At 43.4% G+C, this 21,683-nt stretch overlaps 1 protein-coding gene across 1 annotated transcript in view; it reads right to left on the minus strand.

The window, feature by feature from the left end:
• Positions 1 to 5,599: 5,599 nt before the first annotated feature.
• TMEM266 (transmembrane protein 266) overlaps positions 5,600 to 21,683 on the minus strand; it is a 78,478-nt gene continuing 62,394 nt past the window's right edge. The window contains exons 9-10 of the mRNA XM_077828387.1: positions 7,302 to 7,364; positions 5,600 to 6,210 (exon numbers count right to left, since the gene is read on the minus strand). Coding sequence (XP_077684513.1) covers positions 5,600 to 6,210; positions 7,302 to 7,364 — 674 coding nt within the window. The remainder of the gene's footprint in view (positions 6,211 to 7,301; positions 7,365 to 21,683) is intronic.

Consider the following 21,683-nt stretch of genomic DNA (forward strand, 5'->3'; position numbering starts at 1 on the left):
CACTGGATGTGGCTCTCACTATTAATCCTCTACTTCTATAAACATTAAATACATTCCAAAAGTCTTAAGATAAAAAGTGCTGGTGTGCTCATGCATTTGAGAAGCCAAACAGAGATAAAGTAGGGAGGTATTCTGAGAATAACCCTCCTGCTTTACAAATCCTATGGGTAATCTTAGCAACAAACTGGGTACTTGCCTTTATTACCTGCAGTCTGGGAGCTGCAACCAATTCACATAAGGAGGAGCTGATGTTCTGAGAGCTTTCATGTGGTTTGTTGCTGTGAGAAACAGCTCCCTTGGTACCCAGGCATTCCAAGTATCTGTTTCATTTAGTTTCAGACTTGCAAGGCAGTACGATCACATCATTGAGTAGCGGGGGTGGGGTGATCACAAAAATACATATATACTGAAACAACAGTAAGGACATGAATACATTTTTCACCTGCAAATTCTGGCTCCTTACTTGGTCCATAGAATCACTACAATGGATGTGCATTGCAGCGCATAATGTAGAACACATTAGATCATATTCTCTTCTCAGATGTGACCAATATCAAAACACAACTGTGTGATTAACCCCTGGACTGCTCTACAGTGTGATTAGCACACCTCAGGAGCATGATATCTAATACAGTTACAGCCCAATGACTAGAACTATTAACATTGTTCCTCTGGTTTGTAGACATTGTTACGTGTGATTGCTTTCCCTGGTTGGTATGGGTGTCTTCTATTATTCTGAGGTGGGGGAGCAGCATCCCTTATGTATAATTACATGCAGGGAAAAGGCAGAAGAACTGTGAACTAACTTGACCCCGTTGGGCAGCCGGGATGGGGGTGGGAAATGCGGGGGGATGTAAGCAGAGAATGAGACTCTCCTTGGCTGATCCCAGACAATGAACTTGTCTGTCAGCGAGTAATTTAAAAGCAAAGGATCCAGGTCCTGAGAACAAAATAATTTGACCAAAATGCTTAAAATAAAACAAAATAAATAAAATCCTTTGTGTAACAGGCCAGGTAATATAAGTCCAAATGCAAGAATGAGGAAGATGGTTTCAAGTAACAGCAGCTCTCTTAGGTGACAGAGGGCTTATCATTATAATGAGCTCTCAAGCCAAACGAGTTGAGCTCTTTGGTTTTTTTAATTCAATTTCTGGTAGCTCATGAAGATCAACAAACAGCTTTTGTGGCCTAGCTAATTTTCTGAGGCGTTAGTTGATGATGGGCAGATGGGAGACCAGAGAGCTGATGCTGCCTGCCATATTGCCTTAGCAGTTAGGGTGCAAGAAGCAGGGGTTAGAATATTGGAACTTGGAATGCATATTGGAATATTGGAACTTTGAGCTGTCTTTATGATGTGCTTTCTGACTCCCAAAGCCTGCTGCTCTTTAGTTTACACAACAGCCTCTGAGGGATCCTAATAATTGGCAGTGAGGAAAATGGAAGAAATAACCCCAAATGATTTTATTCTGCCCACGCAGGCTGTGATACCGTAATATTTAAATTGAATAAGATCTGAGCGGTGTATGTAAGAACGGGCAGCTATTTTTAGCACTGTACGCTGAACAGATGTTAACCTTAGTGGATACAGCCTTCTACCACCCTGAAGCTGGATTCACTCATTAAATTATGATATTGGAAACTTAAACCTCATCTCTTCTAATTATACCCACATTAAATCAAGATCTGGTGCCAGGTCAGCTAGCTTGTTAGTATCACTTCCCTTCCCCCCATGCTTTCTCCCAGGCTTTCCCCCCTGTGGCATGGCGGAAAATGAGTACAGGTTACTATGAGTAATATGTTTGTCATTGTCATACCACACTTACCTTGCAAGGTATACACTGAACTTCATAAACGTATTTAATGCAGTGGCCGCCACTGTTCCCTCTAATTTTTTGCTCTCATGTGCAGAATGAATTTTGTTATGTGCACCCATATGGAGGTGATGTGTGACAAACCACGTTCATATTGGTGCACATAACTAAATTAATGGAGGTGGGGGGCAAAGGGTTCAGAGTGTGGGAGGAGGCTCAGGGCTGGGGCAGAGGGTTTGGGTGCAGGGGGTGAGGGCTCCGGCTTGAGGTGAGGGCTCTGGGATGGGCTGGGGACGAGGGGTTCAGGGGGGTGGGAGGGGACTCAAGGGCTGGGGCAGAGCATTGGGGTGGGGGTGGAGTGAGGGCTCCAGCTGGGGGGGGTGCAGGCAGGCTGCCCTGGGCCTGGGGCCAGAGAACTCCCCCCAGCCCTCTCCCTGCCGACAGCAGCGAGCTCCGGGGGCGGGGCCCCTCCCTCCCCGCTGGCAGTAGCAAGTGAGCTCCCAGAACCGTGGCAGCCCTGCACACCCCAACTTGCTCCCCTCCCCAGTCCCTGTCCACTGCTGCTGCGGCCCTTTATAGCTGGCTGTGTGGCTACATAGCTTAGAGGGCACTTAGGACTGGCTACTTATCTATGTAAATTACAAATACCCACAGCGTGCATGGGTTACAGAAGTGTTTTATATGCACGTTTCGTTGTGTTAACATACTTCACAATTTGATAAAAATAAATTCTTCAGTCCTGATCCTGCAAACACTTACTCACGTGCTTAATTTTACTGCTGTTAGTAACAAATCTCTAGTACTACTCTCGGTAGTAAAGTCAAGCTCATGCATAAGTGTTTGTCTTGGCTTTTTAAAAAATAGTTACACAGCTGTACAGTACCAAATGCCAGCCAGGAACGCTGCATGCCTGGAAGGAGTGTTTGACTGGATACTTTTTAAAAGCTGGGTGTGTCATCGAAAGACAAAATGCTCCCATACAAAGCAAAAAATCCATTGCTGATCTGTGGAAAAAGAATGATCAATGCAAAATTCCCTCCAGTCCCCAAGAAGGAAGTTGGCTTCTCCCAAGCACAGAACTAACGATCCCCTTCAATCTATCAAATTCCACACAGTCATCCAATTTTTGTTTAAAGATATTAGTACTTAACTTTACCATTTCACTTGGAAGCTCATTCCACTCACTCACCACGCTCTCCACAAGACTCAGCAAAATTCAAATGAATAAGCATTTATTGTCCAAATATATAAATGAAGCATCCAGAGTAGAGATACTTTGAAGGGGAACCTTATGGAAACTCATGTCTCCTTTTTAACTTTCCCTAGGGAAGCAGGTACAAGTTTGGGGAATGGTATGGTGGAGAAATGTATCCATCTAGCAAATAGTAGGACCATATATGGCTTTTCATTAAAGCCAGACATCACATACTTCAATTAAAAACACAGAAAGTTGCAGTTGGCTAGCTTGCAAGGATCTTTGGCTTAAAACAAAAAAAAGGGAAAGCAGTTGTGCCTTTTCTGTTGGGGAGCTTTTTGACTGACCCCATTTGTGGCCATTTTCAAAGGTACTTACCACCCAGCAGCTCCCACTCAGGTGCCTACAGAGCAGCTGTGCTCTTTTGAAAACCTGGCCCCAGTTGTGAATGATGAGCACTCCTGAAAAACTGGCCTTTACTGCCCACTTAGTCTTATGAGCAGAAACAGTTGTGTTTTGTGAATTCGTTTTCTAGACAGCCATCTAACAGAAGAATAAGGGGGAACTCACTGAAATTAGGGTGCCGCAAATTAAAACTAGAACATGGATATCACTTATAATGCAACCCCATGATGCAAAATATTATGGATGCAAAAGGAAGTTTCCTAAAACTTTATATGACTAAAACCAGCAGCAGCAGTTTTGCTAGCTAGGGAACATAAGCAGATCACCAGCTGAGGTCAGAAAGTCTCCTTCCTCTTCATGGTACAGTAATACACAGTTAAGTGCACTGTGCAGGTTTTACTCCTTCCTTCGAATCACCCAGAACTGGCCACTGATGAAAACAGGCTATTGGACTAATGTACCATTGGTCTGACCTGCTAATGGCAGGTCCTATGTTCTTATCTCAACTGACAGCTGAAATACTTGCAAGTGCTCCAGTCTAGCAAGTAGACCATAAAATGGATAATTTCCTGAGATATTAACCAATCGTTGCCTTTGATAATGCCCAATTTTCACATATGGGCAAGTGTTCTAGGGCCTGACTGTCCCTGACAGTGCATGGGTAACTTCCACTGAAACCCTAGGAGCTGCATATGTGTGTTTGCCAGGACAGTTGGGCCCCTAATACTTGTAAAGGTGGATTTGATCAATACACCTTCCCATAAAACCAGCACTGTACCTAAAAGGGACAGAAAAGCACATGGATTTTCACTGGATCTGTTCTGTAAATTGTAAACAATTCAACTATAAATAAATAAAAAAAACCCCTCAATGCCTCATGCTCTAAGCTGTACTGTGGTTGCTTTGGGTCACACCACTGGTGCAAATAAGTCTTAAATCTGGCATGCAAATAATAATAAATAATAACAGCTGGCTATGGGAGGATGACCCCACTGCAGGGGGATCTGCCAGTGGCATACAACTGGTGTACTGGTCCTTATGCCAGCCCTCTCCCTATGGCCTTTAGGTGATATGCAGCTGGGGAAAAGAGGTCTGGCCTCCATATTGGTTAAGTTACAGCAAGCAGCCTTTTGGCTCTCCTAACTTATCCCTGGGCATGAGCTGAGCACATAGCTGGTCCATCTACCTTGGCATAAACTCCTGTGTTGTACTGTGTACTCCTCAGCCACAGCTGAGGATCTGGGCCAAAGGCGTTACACCCGCTGCTAGATACTACTAGGTTAGAGGAGAACCTTAGTATTAACTTTCAAATTGTCTTAAGGAGCTGAACTGTCTTAAAAGTTCTTGTGACGATAAAAAAAAGTTTTTGTCCACTTTCAATAGTCACTGTATATTCAAGTGAGTTCAATGTACTACTTCATTAAACTCAGAGTCAAATGTAAATGAGATTAAAATATTTTCCAAAATGGAAGATTTAAAGCCACAGTAATTATCTCATGAATCTAGCTTACCTACAAATCTGTGAATAAAAACACTGAATGAACATTTATTTTGTTCGGTTTTTTTAATTAAAATTGAATTTGCAAAATGTCCATTTTTCACTCGTGTTGACTTGGAAGTGAAAATTATATTTTCTTTTCCAAAATATTGTTTTTAAAGAGCTCATGCTAAAATAAAAACAGATCACACTTTTTCCCTTTAATCTGCATCACCCAAAGTGCTCCTTGAAAAAAGATTTTGGGAAGAACAAAAATAATTGCAGAATTTGTACAAAGGGGTTTACAGCTGTTGTCATGTACAAAGGGACAGTAAGAAATCGTAGAAGGAGAAGTTTACATCTGCATGTACCATACCCTGCTGAAGCTTGACCTGATAGAAGGCTGATCAGAGTTCCATAAAAATTGTTGTTGTATTTTTAAAAAAACCTCACAAAACCAAGATTAAGAATATGTACATCTTTGAGGTCATTGTTTTGTAATATAGAACGTTTTCTCTTCATCCAGGGATTGGCCTGAGGACCTCTGAAGCTAGAAATGTCATGGATTCATGTTGGCTCTCAGAACTCATGCATTTTATGAATATTCAATTCATTCAAACCACGCAAGGAGCAAGATATCCAGCCAGTGATTGTTCTGAGGGCGCCATTAAAGCTCTAGAATGTCTCGTCCTTTTCTACCACTGTGGAGAACTATGAATCTGGGACCCTATTCATCTTTTGCTCTTTGGATTCCAAAGATTTGTACTTTTCATTGATCACCGAGGCGGTTTGCTGGAGGTGAATAACTGGCTTAATCTGGAGCACATCAAAGCTCTCTTGGTTCTTCTTGTTGTAAATGTTCACTCTATGTTCCAGCTCAGGACTGGCTTTGGTGGACCCTGCTGGACTAGGCAATTTAAGGTTGACTGGATCTAAGCCTTTTTGTGTCAAGCAAGAATCCTCTGACAATGATGATAACAGTTCCTGAACTACTGCATTGCTGACCCTATGCCTTGCAGAATCCATTTGATCATGTTTTGCATTCCCAGCCCTGTCTAAGGGGCAGTATTCAGAGGGTTCCTCCCGGGTGGTACTGCAGTCTGTGGAAGAGCCAAAGGTTTGGCTGCTGTCACTCTGGGCTCTGGTTACAGAGCTGTCTGTAGATCTGGAGGCACTGCCTGATGTGACACTAACAGAAGTTCCATTACTTCCTGTCTTTATGGGCACTTCCACTGTGAACAGGTCAGAAGATATGTTGGGGTGGTGCACGTCAATGGCTGTTGTGGTAATGACACAAATACCAGCTTCAGGAACTCCGCTGTCTGTAAGTAAAATAATAGAAATGTCTATTGAAAATAGCCTGTCTCTGAAATCTGTGAAGATAGTCTCGACAGCATATTTTCACGTAAAATTGTTTGATAAGTGGAGAGAGCTGATTACATTCATAGAAATATTTTATTTGGATTTTCTGTAGTGCCTAGGAGCCCTAGTAATAAAACAGGACCCCATCGTGCTGGGTGGTATACAAATACAGAACAAAAAAAGATAGCCCCTACCCCAAAGAGCTTACAGTTTAAAATTTGTGTATCCAAAAAATACTGTATTTGCAAATGTCCCATAATGGAATCTGTGGTCACTCGGACACAGGAAGGTGTATATGGGACTGATATACTCCTGATCATTTTTAAACACATTTGGGAATAAATTTTTTTAAGTGGAACATAAAAATGCCACACAAGCAGTGGTATTTTTGTTAACCAAATTTGCACAGAGTCAAGTGAACTGCTTTGACTATTTGCTTTATTGCATACCTTTTAAAATCCAAACTACTAGGTATTCGTGTATGAAAGCTGTTCAGTGCAGTGCAAAATGATATGTTATGACCCTTTAGTGGCTACAATTCAACACAAAGTAAAAAATCCATTTGAAGTATGATGCAGTGCTTCTGCTCACAAGTCAATGTTGTCTGGCATTGAGTTTTCTTATTCTTCATTCATTCAGTTTAGCCTTTCTAAAAGGTTCCCAGCAAGGGGTTTCTAAAAGGTTCCCAGCAAGTTAACTTCCAGCTGATTTTCTATTCATTTATTTCCTCCCTAGGTTTCTTTTCCATGGCCATTTGAACCACTCTATTGACTGGATAACTTACTCTAGGAAAAATGCACACCTGGATCTTGAAACCATTATGGATGACTTCAGTGGGAGCAAGATCAGGTCCCTTATCCTTTAGAGACTATCACCTTGATATAAACTTTCATGGAAAACATGATAGGTTTAGAGATTGGTTTAATTTCCCAGGCTGATCTACTTAATCGCTCAGTCTTGCTTGTTCTATGTCATTCAGTGCAATACAGCAGTTACACATGTCTGATACTCTGCAATGCAGTTTAAATTTAAATCTTTAAAGAAAACTCACCACTGCTGGGCTCATTGTAATATTGACTGATGTAGTTGTTCATATCATCCTTGACTATGGCCTCTGGAAGAGTAAGAGGGAATGCCATTAGAAAGCCATTTATTTGATTATTTTTTCTAATCCATGTGATTGAAATACCATACTATGCAATACTCTGCTGCATCATTTACCTTAGCCCCATTCATTGTGTCTTTGATGACACACACTGTGAGGTTATAAGCTGCTTTTAGATATGCAATGGTGTCTTTGGAAGCAGTCTCACAACAAGCCTGATCTTGCAGCCCCAACTCAGGCACTAAAGGTAAATGGGACTTTGGCCTGCATAAGGATTTCGGGACCAGTTCCTCACTGAGCACTGGTTTCTTTATATGGTAGCAAATGCAAGCCTTCTGATATGAAGAATGGCAACCCATCATTTAAATGAGACAGACTGGGAAATTTCTCTCAACACAAAGTAGAAGTAATGCCACTCTTTGCAATCCATGGTTATTGATTTAAAGTGACAATAATGTTCAGTCTGGAGCTTGACTCTGCAGGGATCCTAAATTGTTTGGATATTTAACTCTGTAGGGTACGCTCCCTGATGTCTGTGTGCTGGTAAGCATCTCCTTACTGAAAAGGCTTACATCCGAAGTCTGCACATATTGTATGGCTGTACTGTAATTAATCTGAAAGTGTAAGCTATAAAATTGTGGTTTGCACTACTACAGATTTGCATTCAAGGATCTCAAAGTGCATTACAAACAGCAATAAGCACAGCAGCACAGCACCCTGAGGAATAGCTGCATATTATTATCCCCCATTTATAGACTGCAGAAACCAAGACAAGTTTGTCACACAGGCAGCAGCAGGGGCAGAACACATATCTCCTGGCTCCCAAGTCCTGTGTCTTAGTGACAAAAGTCATCCTTCCCTGTAAGATTAAACAAAAAATAAAACCTGTAGGTATTCTACCAAGTCAGATGAAATGAACACCATTAACACAGATTTATTAAGGATAAAAGGAAATATGCTAGGGAATAGTTACTCCTGTGCATTGATATATGGCTGAAAAAAGGAGTCAGTTAACACAGCAAAATAAATCCAAGGAATTATGTATTATTAAGGGTGTTTCCTTTTTCTACAGTTTTGTCACGTTACTGTTCAGAATGTCTAGACTACAGAGGCCTCATTCATCTAGGGAGCAGCTCTGCTTACTTCAGTGGGGTTACACCATGGATGGATGATGTAGCTTTGGGGCCAACATGCTCAAATTTGGTTGTCTAAAGTTAGGCACCTAAATTTTCATTTAGCCATCTAAATAAATAGCCTCATTTTCACAGAGGCTAGTCACCTGCAGCACCTGAAATGGTAAGCAAACCATATACTTACTATGACACTGAAATGTAGCCACTTTTGGGGCAGAGGGCAGCACTCAGCTGACAGAACAAAAACAGGGGAAGAGGGTAAATTTTAACCATGGCAACTCCTTACTCCTAGAAAACATGCCAGGGGATTTTTAATGTCCACGCAGAGCAGATAAGACTTGACCCACACACTCATACGATCTGCTTTAAAAGGACAAGTTTGTCTTAATTCTGCTGGCTTCTTTGAGCCTTTTATACCAAGTAGTATAAATATTCTAAATCTGATGTCTGCAGTTACACTACTGAGCAATCTCCTTCTACCTGATTGTTCTTTATAAAGGGGATGATTCGCTATGGTTTTGGAACAGCAGTGGTGCTCTTCTCTTGTGTTGCTTCTCTATTAATGATGACCTCCTGCTTGCCCAATCTGCAGCTGTTCCCTTAATCTGTGAATGATCAATACCTCTAGAAGCTTCTCTAGCGTTGGAGATTTGACTTGCAAGTCTTAGCTCTGGCTTAGGGGTATTATTATTTAATTCAACCCCTTTCTCAGTATTCTGGGATGCTAACCAGGTGGTCCTAGGGTTCTCTCTCTTTTACTTGTATTTTTTTTTTAAACCTATCCTGCTGTCACACTCCATTTTGATGATTTTTCATCTTTCTGGAAGTTTCAGTCTGTTTCTGGACTCTTTTCCCTCACTCTTGATGTTCAGCTTGCTGGCTCTGATACAGAGTTAACTAATAAAAATGCTAACCTGTACCCAGTAAGTTCATATAAACAGAACATGGAATTTAGGTGGGGGAAAGAAACTACACTACGCTACACTGATTCACCTGATAAATCAAAAGAACATGAGACTGTTCCAGAATTTATCTAAACCAATGGAAGTTACACCTCAAGACAGCACAATGCTTGAAATGCTTGGGACATCGAACAACAATCCCAAATGGTAACCATCTTTGGACTCGATCCTGAGCTGGTGTAAATTCACAGCACTCCATGAAGCCAATGGAGTGACGCTGATTTACACCAGCTGAAGATCTGACCCCTTATTCAATGATAAATATTTTCAGAACGAATTAAGGGCCAATCATCAGGGCACGTAAGTTCTCTATTGACTTTGACTGAACTCTGATGACTGACACCAGCAGAGGATCTGGCCATCGGATGTAACAACACATATGAAATCTGCATCTGATTTTAGACTGAAAAATATGTAATGAGAGCACTAACAGAACAACACCAGCTGTACTGTGCATTTTATAGTCACTAAAGAAGTTCTGTTTTCTGTACAGTAGTTGACTGTCAATTGATTTTTTTCCCCACCAAGAATTAATTCTCTTATAGTAAAACAATGAGAATTTTACAGTAACTGCAAAATATATACATATTTTGTCACGATTTTGAGCAGAACTGAACAATTACCATTATGAAAATAATGAGAGCATCCAGTAAGAACTTCAAGCTTAAAAGCAACCTGATCTATCCAATTTGCGGTGTATCATATGCTTTAAAAGCATCCTCTCCTTTTAAGTGTTCTTTTCGATACCATGTTTCAGAAAATCATGCTCATCCCTATGAGCCAGATTTCCCACATCCCCTTGGGTCTCTGTGGTTACAGTCCTGCCTTTTCACAGCACATTGTGGTTTGCAGGTGAAAGAAACAGATGTTTTCCATGGAACACTTTCTCCACACAACAAGACCCAAACCACTAAGCACTCTGTACCTGAAATAGCTGCACTCGTAAGACGGCAATCTAACTTGACACTGAAAGGGAACATGGTTGTTTTCCTGGTTTCACTGGATCTTAAAAGCTTTTTTGGCCCCTGTTGATCTTTAAATGCCTGCAGTCAGAGGTGTGCTTTGTGCTAATGTTTGAGTTTAAAAAGAGGCCTCAGAGTAGCTCAAGGCAATGCTACTGGATTAAGAGTACATTGCATTGGTTTTCAGCTACCAGCTCTTAAAATACACTTCATTTTAATCATTCATAATTTATACTATAAAAAGAAAAGGAGTACTTGTGGCACCTTAGAGACTAACCAATTTATTTGAGCATGAGCTTTCGTGAGCTACAGCTCACGAAAGCTCATGCTCAAATAAATTGGTTAGTCTCTAAGGTGCCACAAGTACTCCTTTTCTTTTTGCGAATACAGACTAACACGGCTGTTACTCTGAAATTTATACTATAAATGCCACAACCTTCACAGCTAGTATATGTACACTTTATAGATCTAGCATGCATTTTTCAGGTGTATACATAACTTTCTGGGGCGAGCATAAGGGGGTGCAGATATTAGAGCCTTGATCAATTTAAAGATTTCACTAGATTTTCTATGAGTTACAGAAATCTCTTGCGATCCTTGAGCAACATATGACTCTAATTCAGCGCTGATTTAAGAAATATGCTGGAAAGAGAAATTAGATTGTGATAGGTTTAGGGTGACCGGACGTCCCGATAAAATCGGGACTGTCCCGCTATTTAGTTGTTTGTCCTGCGTCCCGACTGATGTACTCTGGCTTTTTTTTTTTTTTGCTTGGGGTGGCAAAAAACCTAGAGCTGGCCCTGGTGGGGGGGTGAGCCTGTGGCTGCCTCCCCATGTGTCCCAATATTTTGTTCTTGTCATCTGGTCACCCTAGATATGTTATAATGAAAAAGGTGACATAATGCCCCCCCGAAATAAACAGTTGCTTGTCTGCTTTTGGTTCCATATGTCAAAACTCATATTGGACATCAGAACTCCTTCCAGATTTCATGTATGTGTCAATCTAAGAATTTGTATATCAATCAACATAACATTTATGATGTGTGAATGGACAGTTTTCAAACAAATCAACATAAAATTTGCCATATTGACTTGGATCCCACTAGTCCAACTAATCCAGCATCTTGACCTGGGCAGCGGCCAATATCTGTGCCAAAGGAAGTCTCCCATAAGCACTTAGCTAACTGTGCAGTGCTGTACATGGAGGGAAACATTCTTTATCACCACGGCAGATAATCAGCCTATACTGTGGAGTGTGAGATTTGATTGGCTTTATTATCTCCATTTACATTGCTAAAAATGTTAATAGTGAGCATAAAATTAGCCAGCCTTTTAGCTTGTGCAACCTTTGCAATAAAGTACTATGGCAGAGCAACATAAGCATATGTATACCAGGCATGAAGCAAGCATTGGATGATTATATTGAAGCAAACTGGTAATTAACAAACTGGTTTTTAATCATATGGGAATCTCAGTTGCTTTAGAAGCAATAGGTTACAATAAACTCAAGTTATCCCAAGTGGTATTATTCATTGTTAACTTCCATACTGTTGTACTCAAGGATTTTTGAAAAATATTAAAGTTGAAAACTTTTGAATGTTACATGTATATAAAAGAAGTTACCTTGTTCAGTAATGATGGTTCAGTATTGATTGTTCTTCAAGATGTGTCCCCTTATGGGTGCTCCACTGTAGGTGACTCCTGAGCAGTACCCCCCTTGGAGGGCTGGGACTTTGGGGGGTGGGTTAGTCACAGATGAGAGAGCTAAAGATGGCATCCAAGGTGGAGTCCCTGCTGATTGCATAATGTTCTGCAAAGATGTGGACTGATGCCCATGTCGCTGCTCTGCAGATCTCAAATGGGGACATTCTTGAGGAAGGTGATGGAGGAGGAGATGGATCTCGGGGAATGTGTACGGATCGAGGCTGGAGGGATCATGTTACGAATTTGGTAGCACCGTCTGATGCAGTTAGAGATCTACTTGGAGAGTCTTTGGGCTGATATTGCCAAGCCCTTAGATCTTTCTGCCATAGAGAGAAATAGTCTAGGAGACTTCCTGAAGGCCTTTGTCCTATTGAGGTAGAATGCATGGGGTCTCCTGACATCGAGGATATGCAATATGGCTTTCCTATTGTCTCAGTGAGGCTTGAGGAAGGAGGTGGGAAGGTGAATAGACTGATTCATGTGAAACGAGGGGGTCACTTTAGGGATGAACCTTGGATGTGGCCTAAGTGTAACCTTGTCAGAGAAGAATACTGTGTATGGGTGATGAGCCATCAGAGCTGCTATTTCCCCTATTCTTCTAGCCATGGTAATTGCAACCAGAAAGACCGCTTTCATCAATAGGTATGCTAGTGAACAGGTAGCCAGAGGTTCAAAGAGGGCCTAGTCAGCCCTTTCAACACTAGGTTTAGATCCCACGAGGGGGTAGGAAGTCGAGGTTGAGGGAAGGGGTTTGTTATTCTCTTAAGGAACCTTTTAGTGGTCGGGTGCAATAGTCCTGAGTACCCTTCTACAGGTTGGTTAAATGCTGTAATAGCTGCTAGGTGGACCCTGAGAGAGCACAGCAATAACCCCAATTTTTTAAGGGTCAGGGTATATTCCAGAATATGTGGAAGAGTTGCTGATACTGGAGAGATTTGGTGGGACGTGCACCAAATCTGAAACCTGGACCATTTCTGCAGGTACACATTGTGAGCTGCATCAGGTAAGGGTACCAGGCCTGTCTCGGCCCTGTGGGAGCAATCAGAATTATGTGAGTGCCGTTCCTCTTTATCTTCAGCAGGACCTTCAGCAGAAGAGGAAATGGAAGGAAGGAGTAAAGAAGGTCCTTGTCCTATGGGAGGAGGAGGGCATCACCCAGAGAGTGCTGACTGACCCCTGCCCTGGAATAGTATCGTGGACACTTCTTGTTCTGGTAAGTGGCAAACAGATCTGTGGATGATGTTCCCCACTGTGTGAATAAGTTGTGAAGTACTGATGGGTGCATCTCCCACTTGTGGTTGTGCGGGAATGTGTGACTTCGTTTGTCCACTATCATGTTTTGTATGCCCGGAAGGTAAGCCACGGATAAGGTAACATTGTGAGAGATGCACCAGTTACACAATTTCATTGCCTCCGTGCAAAGAGAGGGTGATCTGGCTTCCCCTGATGGTTAATATAATACATGCAGGCGATGTTGTCCATTAGGATCTTTATATGTGATCCTTTGTAATCAGCAGGAGGAAATGGGCATAGGTGTTCCGAACCGCTCTCAACTCAAGCAGATTGATATGCAAGGATATCTCCACAGGCAGCCATTTGCTTTGCGCTGTGAGGCTGTTTAAATGCACGCCCCATCATATGAGGGATGCATCGGTGGGAAGGAGCTACAAAGGTGGTGCCTGAAAAAAGGGGATCCCTTTGCATGCATTGGCTGGGTTCTTCCACCAGTCCAGGGAGTTCCTGATCCTGGTGGGCAGTGACAGGGGTTTGTCCAGACTGTCCCTGTTCAGTCTGTAAACCGAGCTGAACCACAGCTGTAGGCATCACATGTGACGTCTGGCATGTGGAATCACCGCCATGCTAGCTGCCATATGCCTCAGGGACTGGAGGCAGATTCTGGCTGGCATTTGAGGGCTGCATTGAGCTGTGTCTATAAGCGATATCAGGGATAGAAACCTGTCCTGAGGTAGGAAGACTTTGGCCTGTAGCGCATCTAAGTCAGCCCCTATGAATTCCAGGCATTGTACTGGTGTGAGCATCAACCTCTGGGAATTGATCTGTAGGCCTATGAACAAGCGTATTGTGTCCTTGGTGGCTCAAAGAGCTCCCTGAAGCGACCAGGCTCTGAGAAGACAATCGTCCAGGTAAGGGTAGATCATTATCCCTTGTGATTGTATCTGGGTGGCCATCACTGAGAGAACTTTGGAAAATACTCTCGGGGACAAAGAAGGTTCCAAGGGAAGGACTCTGTATTGGTAATGGTCATGCTGCAGGATAAATTCGAGGAGAAGTCTATGAGCCAGTAGTATTGAAATGTGAAAGTAGGCATCTTGTAGGTCGAGGGCCAAAAACCAGTCTCCTTGTTTCAGTGTTGGAATGATCGTTGATAAGGTGACCATCTGGAACTGCTGAGCTTTGACAAACTTGTTGAGAGCTCTGAGCTCCAGGATGGGTCTCCAACCCCACTTCCTTCTGAATATTAGGAAGTAGCGAGAATAGAAGCCTTTGCCTGGTAGATGCTGAGGTATGGATTTGAAGGCTCCTATCTGCAGGAGGCAACCTATCTCCCGCTGTAGTAGAAGGGTCCCTGAAGAGGGATGGGAAAGGGTGTTGTGGAGGGGGCAGACAGGTGAAGTGGATGGAATAGTAGGATCTGACAATCTCTAGGACCCATCTGTCCGAGGTTATCCGCTCCCAGGCACTGCAGAATGCTGCCAAATGGTCACCAAATGGGTGCATGGTCACAGATAGCAGTGGGAAGTGGTATCGCGGTGCCTCAACCTGCCCATCAAAAGTGGTGTTTAGGGGCAGGCATTTGGGTCGAGGACTGGGAGCCTAAAGGCTTTCGCTTTGAGAACTTTTCCTTTTTCCTCTGGGGCTCATAGTTCCGTTGTGATGGAAATTAGGACGAATAAGGCCTCTGTTGGTATGGAAGGCAAAAATGTCTCTTTTGCCCTGATGTGTAGATTCCCAATGACCTAAGAGCGGCCCTGGAATCCTTTGAGTGGAGAGAGGCGTCGGTCTTCTCGGCGAAGAGCTTCACACCCTCAAAGGGGAAGTCCCCCACCATAGGCTGCACCTCCTTCAGGAATCTCGAGAGGTGGAGCTACAATACCCATCTCATTATAACAGCTGTGAAGTGGTTCTGGCAGCTGTGTCGGCAGCATCAAGGGCTGATTGCAAAGATGTTTTTGCTACCGGTTGCCCGTGCTGGATGATGGCCTAGAAGGAATCCTGGGAATTCTCCAGCAGCTTATCAGTAAAGTCGTATCATTTATTGTAATTCGTGTTGTACTTTTCTGTGAGCGCCTGGTAGTTGGCAATTCTAAACTGTAAGGTGGCCGAAGAATATGCCTTCCTATCAAAGAGATCAAGGGGCTTCCAGTGTCTGTCATAGCGTGTTGTCCTAAGGTGGTGCTGTCAGCCACGAGAGTTCACAGCATCCACCACAATGGAACTGAGTAGTGAGTGGGTGAAGAGGAACTCTGATTCCCTGGTGGGAACATCATATTTTTTGTCCATCTGCTTGCACGTCTGGGCCACTGAGGCTGGGGTTTGCCACACAGTCTTAGCTGGGTCTAGGATGGCCTTGTTGATCAGGAGGGTGATTTTGGAGGTAGACAGCGGTGAAAGTAATAATAAATTCTTACCAGTGTGTGGGCTGGCTCCAGCCCCAAAAAGGGGCTGGGCGGAAGGGGCCTCGGGCAGAGGGGCGGGGATGGGGGTCAGCCTCCCCCAGCCAGCCCATCCGCCCTACCCCTTCCTCCCCACCCCCTGTCGGCGGCCCTGTCAGTACAGACCCTACCGGCAAGGCTGCCGATGGGGAAGGCAAAAGGGGCAGGGACGTTAAAGTGCTGCTTTGGCAGTGCTTTAATGTTGGCTGCATATGGGCTGGCACCAGCTTGTTGCTGGTATGCCGTACCAGCCCATACTGGCTCACTTTCACCCCTGCAGGTAGATGAAGCATGGAGGATGTTGATAAGCTGGTGGTGCATATCTTTAACCCCCTTCAGTGGTATGTGGAGAATGTCCACCACTCTCTTCGCCAGCTCTTGGAATAAGCAGAAGTCATCCACCATGGAAGGTGGCGACAGCATGACCATTTCGGCAAAGGCGAGGATATGGCCTTGGGTATGACCTCCTCCTCTCTCCACCTCTTGCTCTCCACTTCTTGGGGTTCCGAGACCTGCAATGCTGTAGCCTAGGGGGCTTGCCTGGAGGGCTCCCAGGAGACGCTCAGTGCCTTCTAGGCAGGCTGTTGTTGTGCAGCCAGGGCTCCCACTCACTGTCCAATCCCTCACTTGACATCAGAGGGGCATGGCATGATTGTAGGGAAATCCTGCTTGGTTGGCCATGGCTCTGTTCCATGATCTTGGTACCAAGGGGCAGAGAGTCAGGAGCTTCCAACATAGCGAGGTCACCAGGCTGATGGAATTCTGCTCGTACCGAGCATCCTGGTGTTAGTGGTGGTGCCAGGGGAGATGGAGACTTTGCCCATACTGATCTCTCTGGTGCCAGATGAGCCAGTGTTGCTGGTGGTACTGACAACAACTCGCTTACTAGGAGTGTCTTAGGGCATTTGCCTGTGTCTCTCTGTACTGAAGATTCCGTGCCTGTGCCCAAAGGGTCTGTGGGCCTATCAACGATACCGGGCACTGACCGTTGAAGAGAGGAGTGGGTGCCAGATGAAATTGGTGCCAGTGGTGCTGAGGATATCAAGCAAGATGGTGATCGCTTTTGGCTATTCCCTAGGCTTGCTGAGGGGACTTCCTGCTCTCTTTTTCAACTTGTGAGAGGAGTCCCCAGACTGTTTCTTCGACCCACTGTCCTTCGAAGTTGAAGGTTGAGGGGAAGACTCATGTCCGCCAGAAGGCTGGGGTCAGAGAGCCACCTCCATAAAAGATGATTTTCTGGTGGAGCTCTCTGCCCTTGTGGGATCTTGGTCAGAGCTGGTGGCAGAGAGAGCACTTTTGTGGGATGTGGCCCTCACTGAAGCAGCGAATGCATTGGGAGTGCTTGTCTGTGACCGTAATCACCTCGCTGTAAGTGCGACACTTCTTGAACCCCAGAGAGCTGGGCATACCCTTGTCCAGGAGGGTCCCCTTCCCCATCCCACAAGAACAAAGTCCTTTCTTTCTTTCTTCTTCTAAAGGGTTTCTAAAAGGTAACCATTAACAACTGAAAAAGAGAGTTAACGACAGCTAACGGCTCTGTCTCTAGCCAGAGGTGGTTGAGATGGAATTGAGGACAGCTAGCCCGCATGCGCTGGCAAGCCTCATGGCGCAGCATGAGGAGAAACAGCACAGGTGCAGGCTCAACGGACACTGCTTCCAAAGTTCTCCGACCAGCAGTGCAGGGAGGCAGACACACCTACAGTGGAGCACCCATAGGGACACTACTAGAAGAAGAAGAAGAAAAGCATATTATTTATGCAATACAATATAGCATCATAAAGGCAGATCATGGTGATTTAAAATCAGATAAAAATGTCCTTTAGCACATTCAGCTGAACTAAAATAACAGCGGATTGTAGGAAGAATGTCAGTATATATGAGGAAGAGAGAACAGCTTTTGGGAGAGGGCAGATTGTTTGTATAATCTAAAATACTATATAGTTCTCGTCTCTCAAATTCTATATTGATTCTCTTAAGTATCAATTCGCCTTTCAGATTCCTCCTCTATTTCCTCTTCATGGGTAGAAATTTCTTTTGATTTCATTCCATGGGGAACTCACAATTTCCAGGATCCAGGAGATATAAGACTATTTTCTCTTTTCTTACAGATAGCTTGGATCTTTATGAGATACAGTTATGTGGTCTCCACATTCTCTTCCATAAAGCCAATCTCATTCCGCAGCCTAAGCTGATGGATTGGAGAAGCAAGAAAAAATATAATTTTCCTCTCGTACATTGGAGATGGTGACCCTGGAAACATGGTTACAGACACTGGACTCTAATAGTCATGCTTAGAATCCCACCTTTCTCTCCTTTCTTGTTTGAGGTGCCTAAAGGAATCAAAACATTTCTACACAGGGACTGGAGCATGTTTAATTTTTAGATTTGGACTGCAAGCAACAGCGCTGTTAATAAAAGCCATGGAATCAGGATCTCTCTTACCCATAGGAACCCCAGTTTATCTGCACATTCAGGAAGGGAAGATGATTTCACATTTCTCAGTGGATTGGAAACTGTGGTGTGTAGCAAGAAGAAGGACAGGGCCTGGAAAGAAGAAGGTAGGATAGACTGCTGTCTACGGCAAGACACTGCTCAATGCATTGGGGTGTAAATTAATGCCGACCTTGACAAAAATAGATACAAGGAATCACTTCATTTGTCAGTGAAATGCGGCTACTAGATGGAACGAGGCAGCTGTGGAACAATACACAGCAGAACTGTACAATTCAGGACAGGAAGTGAAGACTAGTATTGATTCCAACTAAGACTAGAGTGGCAATTTCAGTAGGAAGGAAGGTAATTATCCAAACTGGAGTTTAGCCAGGACACTGGGGTTAATACCCTATCTCTTATGAAAACTGAAATAACCTCTTCCCTGAATTTAAAGTCAACCATTTTCCGTGGGTCAGCTGCTTGAGCAGCTGTGTGCATTATAAAGCCAGGCCCATCACTTCTCTTCTGGGGGGATGGAGCTAGCACTTTAGCCTGCTATCCAAAATCTTGCCTTTGAAAAATGTGGAGCTCTTGGTCAGGAACTATCACACAGCAACTGGAAAGTTTTTGATGAAGAGTTCCAAATAGTCTTCCTTTTTTTTCTGTAAAAATATAGAACATAAACTGAAATTTTCCTGGGAATAATAAACTATTTGGAGTAAAGTCCGTTCCAACCCATGAGATGACAATGTAATCTCTCTCCCTCTCTCTCCTGAACCTATAAAAACATCATAAATTTGGTGGAACACATAAATGCCATTCTGTCCATCAAGGCAGATTCCTCTTCTAGTCCTCTAATCCCTCCATAATGACTGTAACAATTGTTTCATCAATGATCCCAGTGTATGAATCTGCAAAACCTCTGCATGCAATAAATACCATTTGTACATCTTTATGATTTTGAGTCTTTTCTATAAAAAAAGTTTCTTCATGTTACTTGGAAATATTTTATTATTAAAGCATTTTATTTCATCCTTTTATTGCCACTGATTCTGCTGACTTCTGTCTATTGGAGTTGAATTTCCTAGACCGTGGAATTATTCTTTCTTCAGCTGCAGAATCTCTGTGAGGTCATGAGTCTTTAGAGTGGAGTGATACAACTTTATTACCTCTCACTGTACAGACACACTGTCTACTAGGAAATAATCTTTATTCTGAGGTTTCTTAAGAATGAGATCTTGCAGTTTCATCACTGGTATCTTTCCCCTTGAGTACCAATAACATTTAGAAACCTATGAAAAGGAAAACCACGAAAAAGAAAGGAAAATGAATACACAAGTACAGCAATAAAGGCTGCTGAGCCACTGTTCAGTATGTTCCTTGTCACATTAGGACAGGGACTTGTTAAAATTGAAACCTGATTACTTTTGAAATAGTTTTTAGTTAATTCAAAGCGATAAGAAACCTCACTGCATATATTTTAACTGGAGCTCCAAAAGCAGATTTCTGTGCTTTTCCAGTATAATTCTCCCTATTATTTTAACACAGGGTTGTCACTGGTACATCAGCTCTGATTAGAGATGGCCTAACTTCATTATTGCCTCATGATTTTGGTTATCTTTTACTATCTACATTAGCAGTCTCTCTGGGTAATATAACCAGATTCAAAATTCCAGGTTCCATTATAGCTAATTGTTTTAATATGAGACTAGACAGTGGCTCACTGATCCATGGTTGATGTTTGAAGGGCTGAGGCACCAGCACTAAGCTGGCAGCAAAAGAACCGATGACAAACAATGCCATTCCTCATCAGATGACAGTCTCGAAGACTTTGAGGGCAATAAGCAGTTCAGAATGGAAAGCTGTCTGGCAACTTGGAAGTTGTCTTGTTGGCTCAGTTCAGTGAATGGTTGCAGCTGATGGCTAATCTGGTTGGGGGAAAAGCAGCATGCATTTGTTTGGTTGTTAATGTGGATAAAACTAAGTACATGGCCTTTAACATCAAGCAGAATGCAGCTCCAGATTACAACGCACTCAGTATTAACCTGTTCAAACAGGACATTGAAAAGGTGGCAACTGTCAAAAACTTGGGAAGCACCCTAGACACTGGTGTAGGATGCTTGAAAGATGTGGGCCCTTCAGTGGCCTCTGTGGCATCAAGATTGCTACGACACTGCGGATCTACCCTATCACAGTTATACCAACTTTATTGTGTGCCAGTGAAAGGAGGGTGCTGAGGAAGGCTGAAGAGTGGTGGATTGATGGTTTCGATCTTCGTCGTCTTCATCAACTCCTCCATAATAAATGGCTGGATAAGATCACCAGCGAGGATATTTGTAGCTGAAACCAGCAACCACCTCCATCAGCACTGGTTCAGTTTTGGCAGCTTTCTTGGTACAGACGTATTATAAGAATGGAAGAACAACAAATTACGAAGCATGTTTACCAAGGAATGCTACTACTAGCCAGCAATCATGCGAGTGCTGAAAGGTTCAGTGGGATAACATTGCTAACGATGGACACAGACTGAACATCCAGCCAGACTGTCTTAAAGACCTAGCTGAAGATCGATCTGTGTGGTGCTCGATCTATGTCCCTTTGGGACTTGCTATGATGCTAATGATGAGAGAGCAGCTCAGGGCTAGAAGAATAACGAAGGGATAGGAGCTACATATTAATGTTTTTGTCTTAGAAAAGGCTCCTTAAATAAGAATGCTCACATTCAGAGCCACACTGCTTGTCAGGTGACAATTAATTCATGTGGATCACAGGGTTATATAACCAAGCCTCAGTTTCCACAGGGGCTTCCCTGCTCACCTGTGTATTTTTAGAGTTAAGGTCTGTGAGAAGCATTGTGCTACTCCGTCTTTGGCCAGCAGTGCTCCCAGCAATCCTCAACTTGAGGTCACATGCAAACAGAGAAGAGGGTTATAGTAACGGCCATATAGTAAGGAAGCAGACTGATACGTACCATAGTGCATACACAATGCAAAATAAAGCTTTTGGTATAACATGGCTTTTTGAGATCACATTGACAACCCACAAAAGTGAGTTTCCCCAAAGACTTCGCAGCTTCATATGTTTCATTCTCCCATGACACACTGGTGCTTCACACTTTAAAAGCGTTGCCTCTCGAGTTTAAGATCCTGGTCCTCACCTACAAACAGTATTTAGGCCCATCTACCTCTGTCTGCCTCTCATTCTGTGACTCAGAAGAACAGCTGTGGTCAACAAGGACTTCAGTGAACAGAGCTCAAGCTATCCTTCATGAGTATCTGGGGGCAGAACTTTCGTTGCGGCAGATCCTTGGCTATGAAACATCTTTCCACTGGGATGAATCAGTTGTATAATCTGCAGAACATGGTGTGACACCCATCTTTTCATGCATGCATTTTCTTTAGGGAAGAGTATGATCCCACTAGGAATGTGACCCTTCTGACAAGAAGCTGTTCAGGAGAGG

Source organism: Eretmochelys imbricata, chromosome 10, assembly GCF_965152235.1.
Source record: "Eretmochelys imbricata isolate rEreImb1 chromosome 10, rEreImb1.hap1, whole genome shotgun sequence".
NCBI lineage: Eukaryota > Metazoa > Chordata > Testudines > Cheloniidae > Eretmochelys > Eretmochelys imbricata.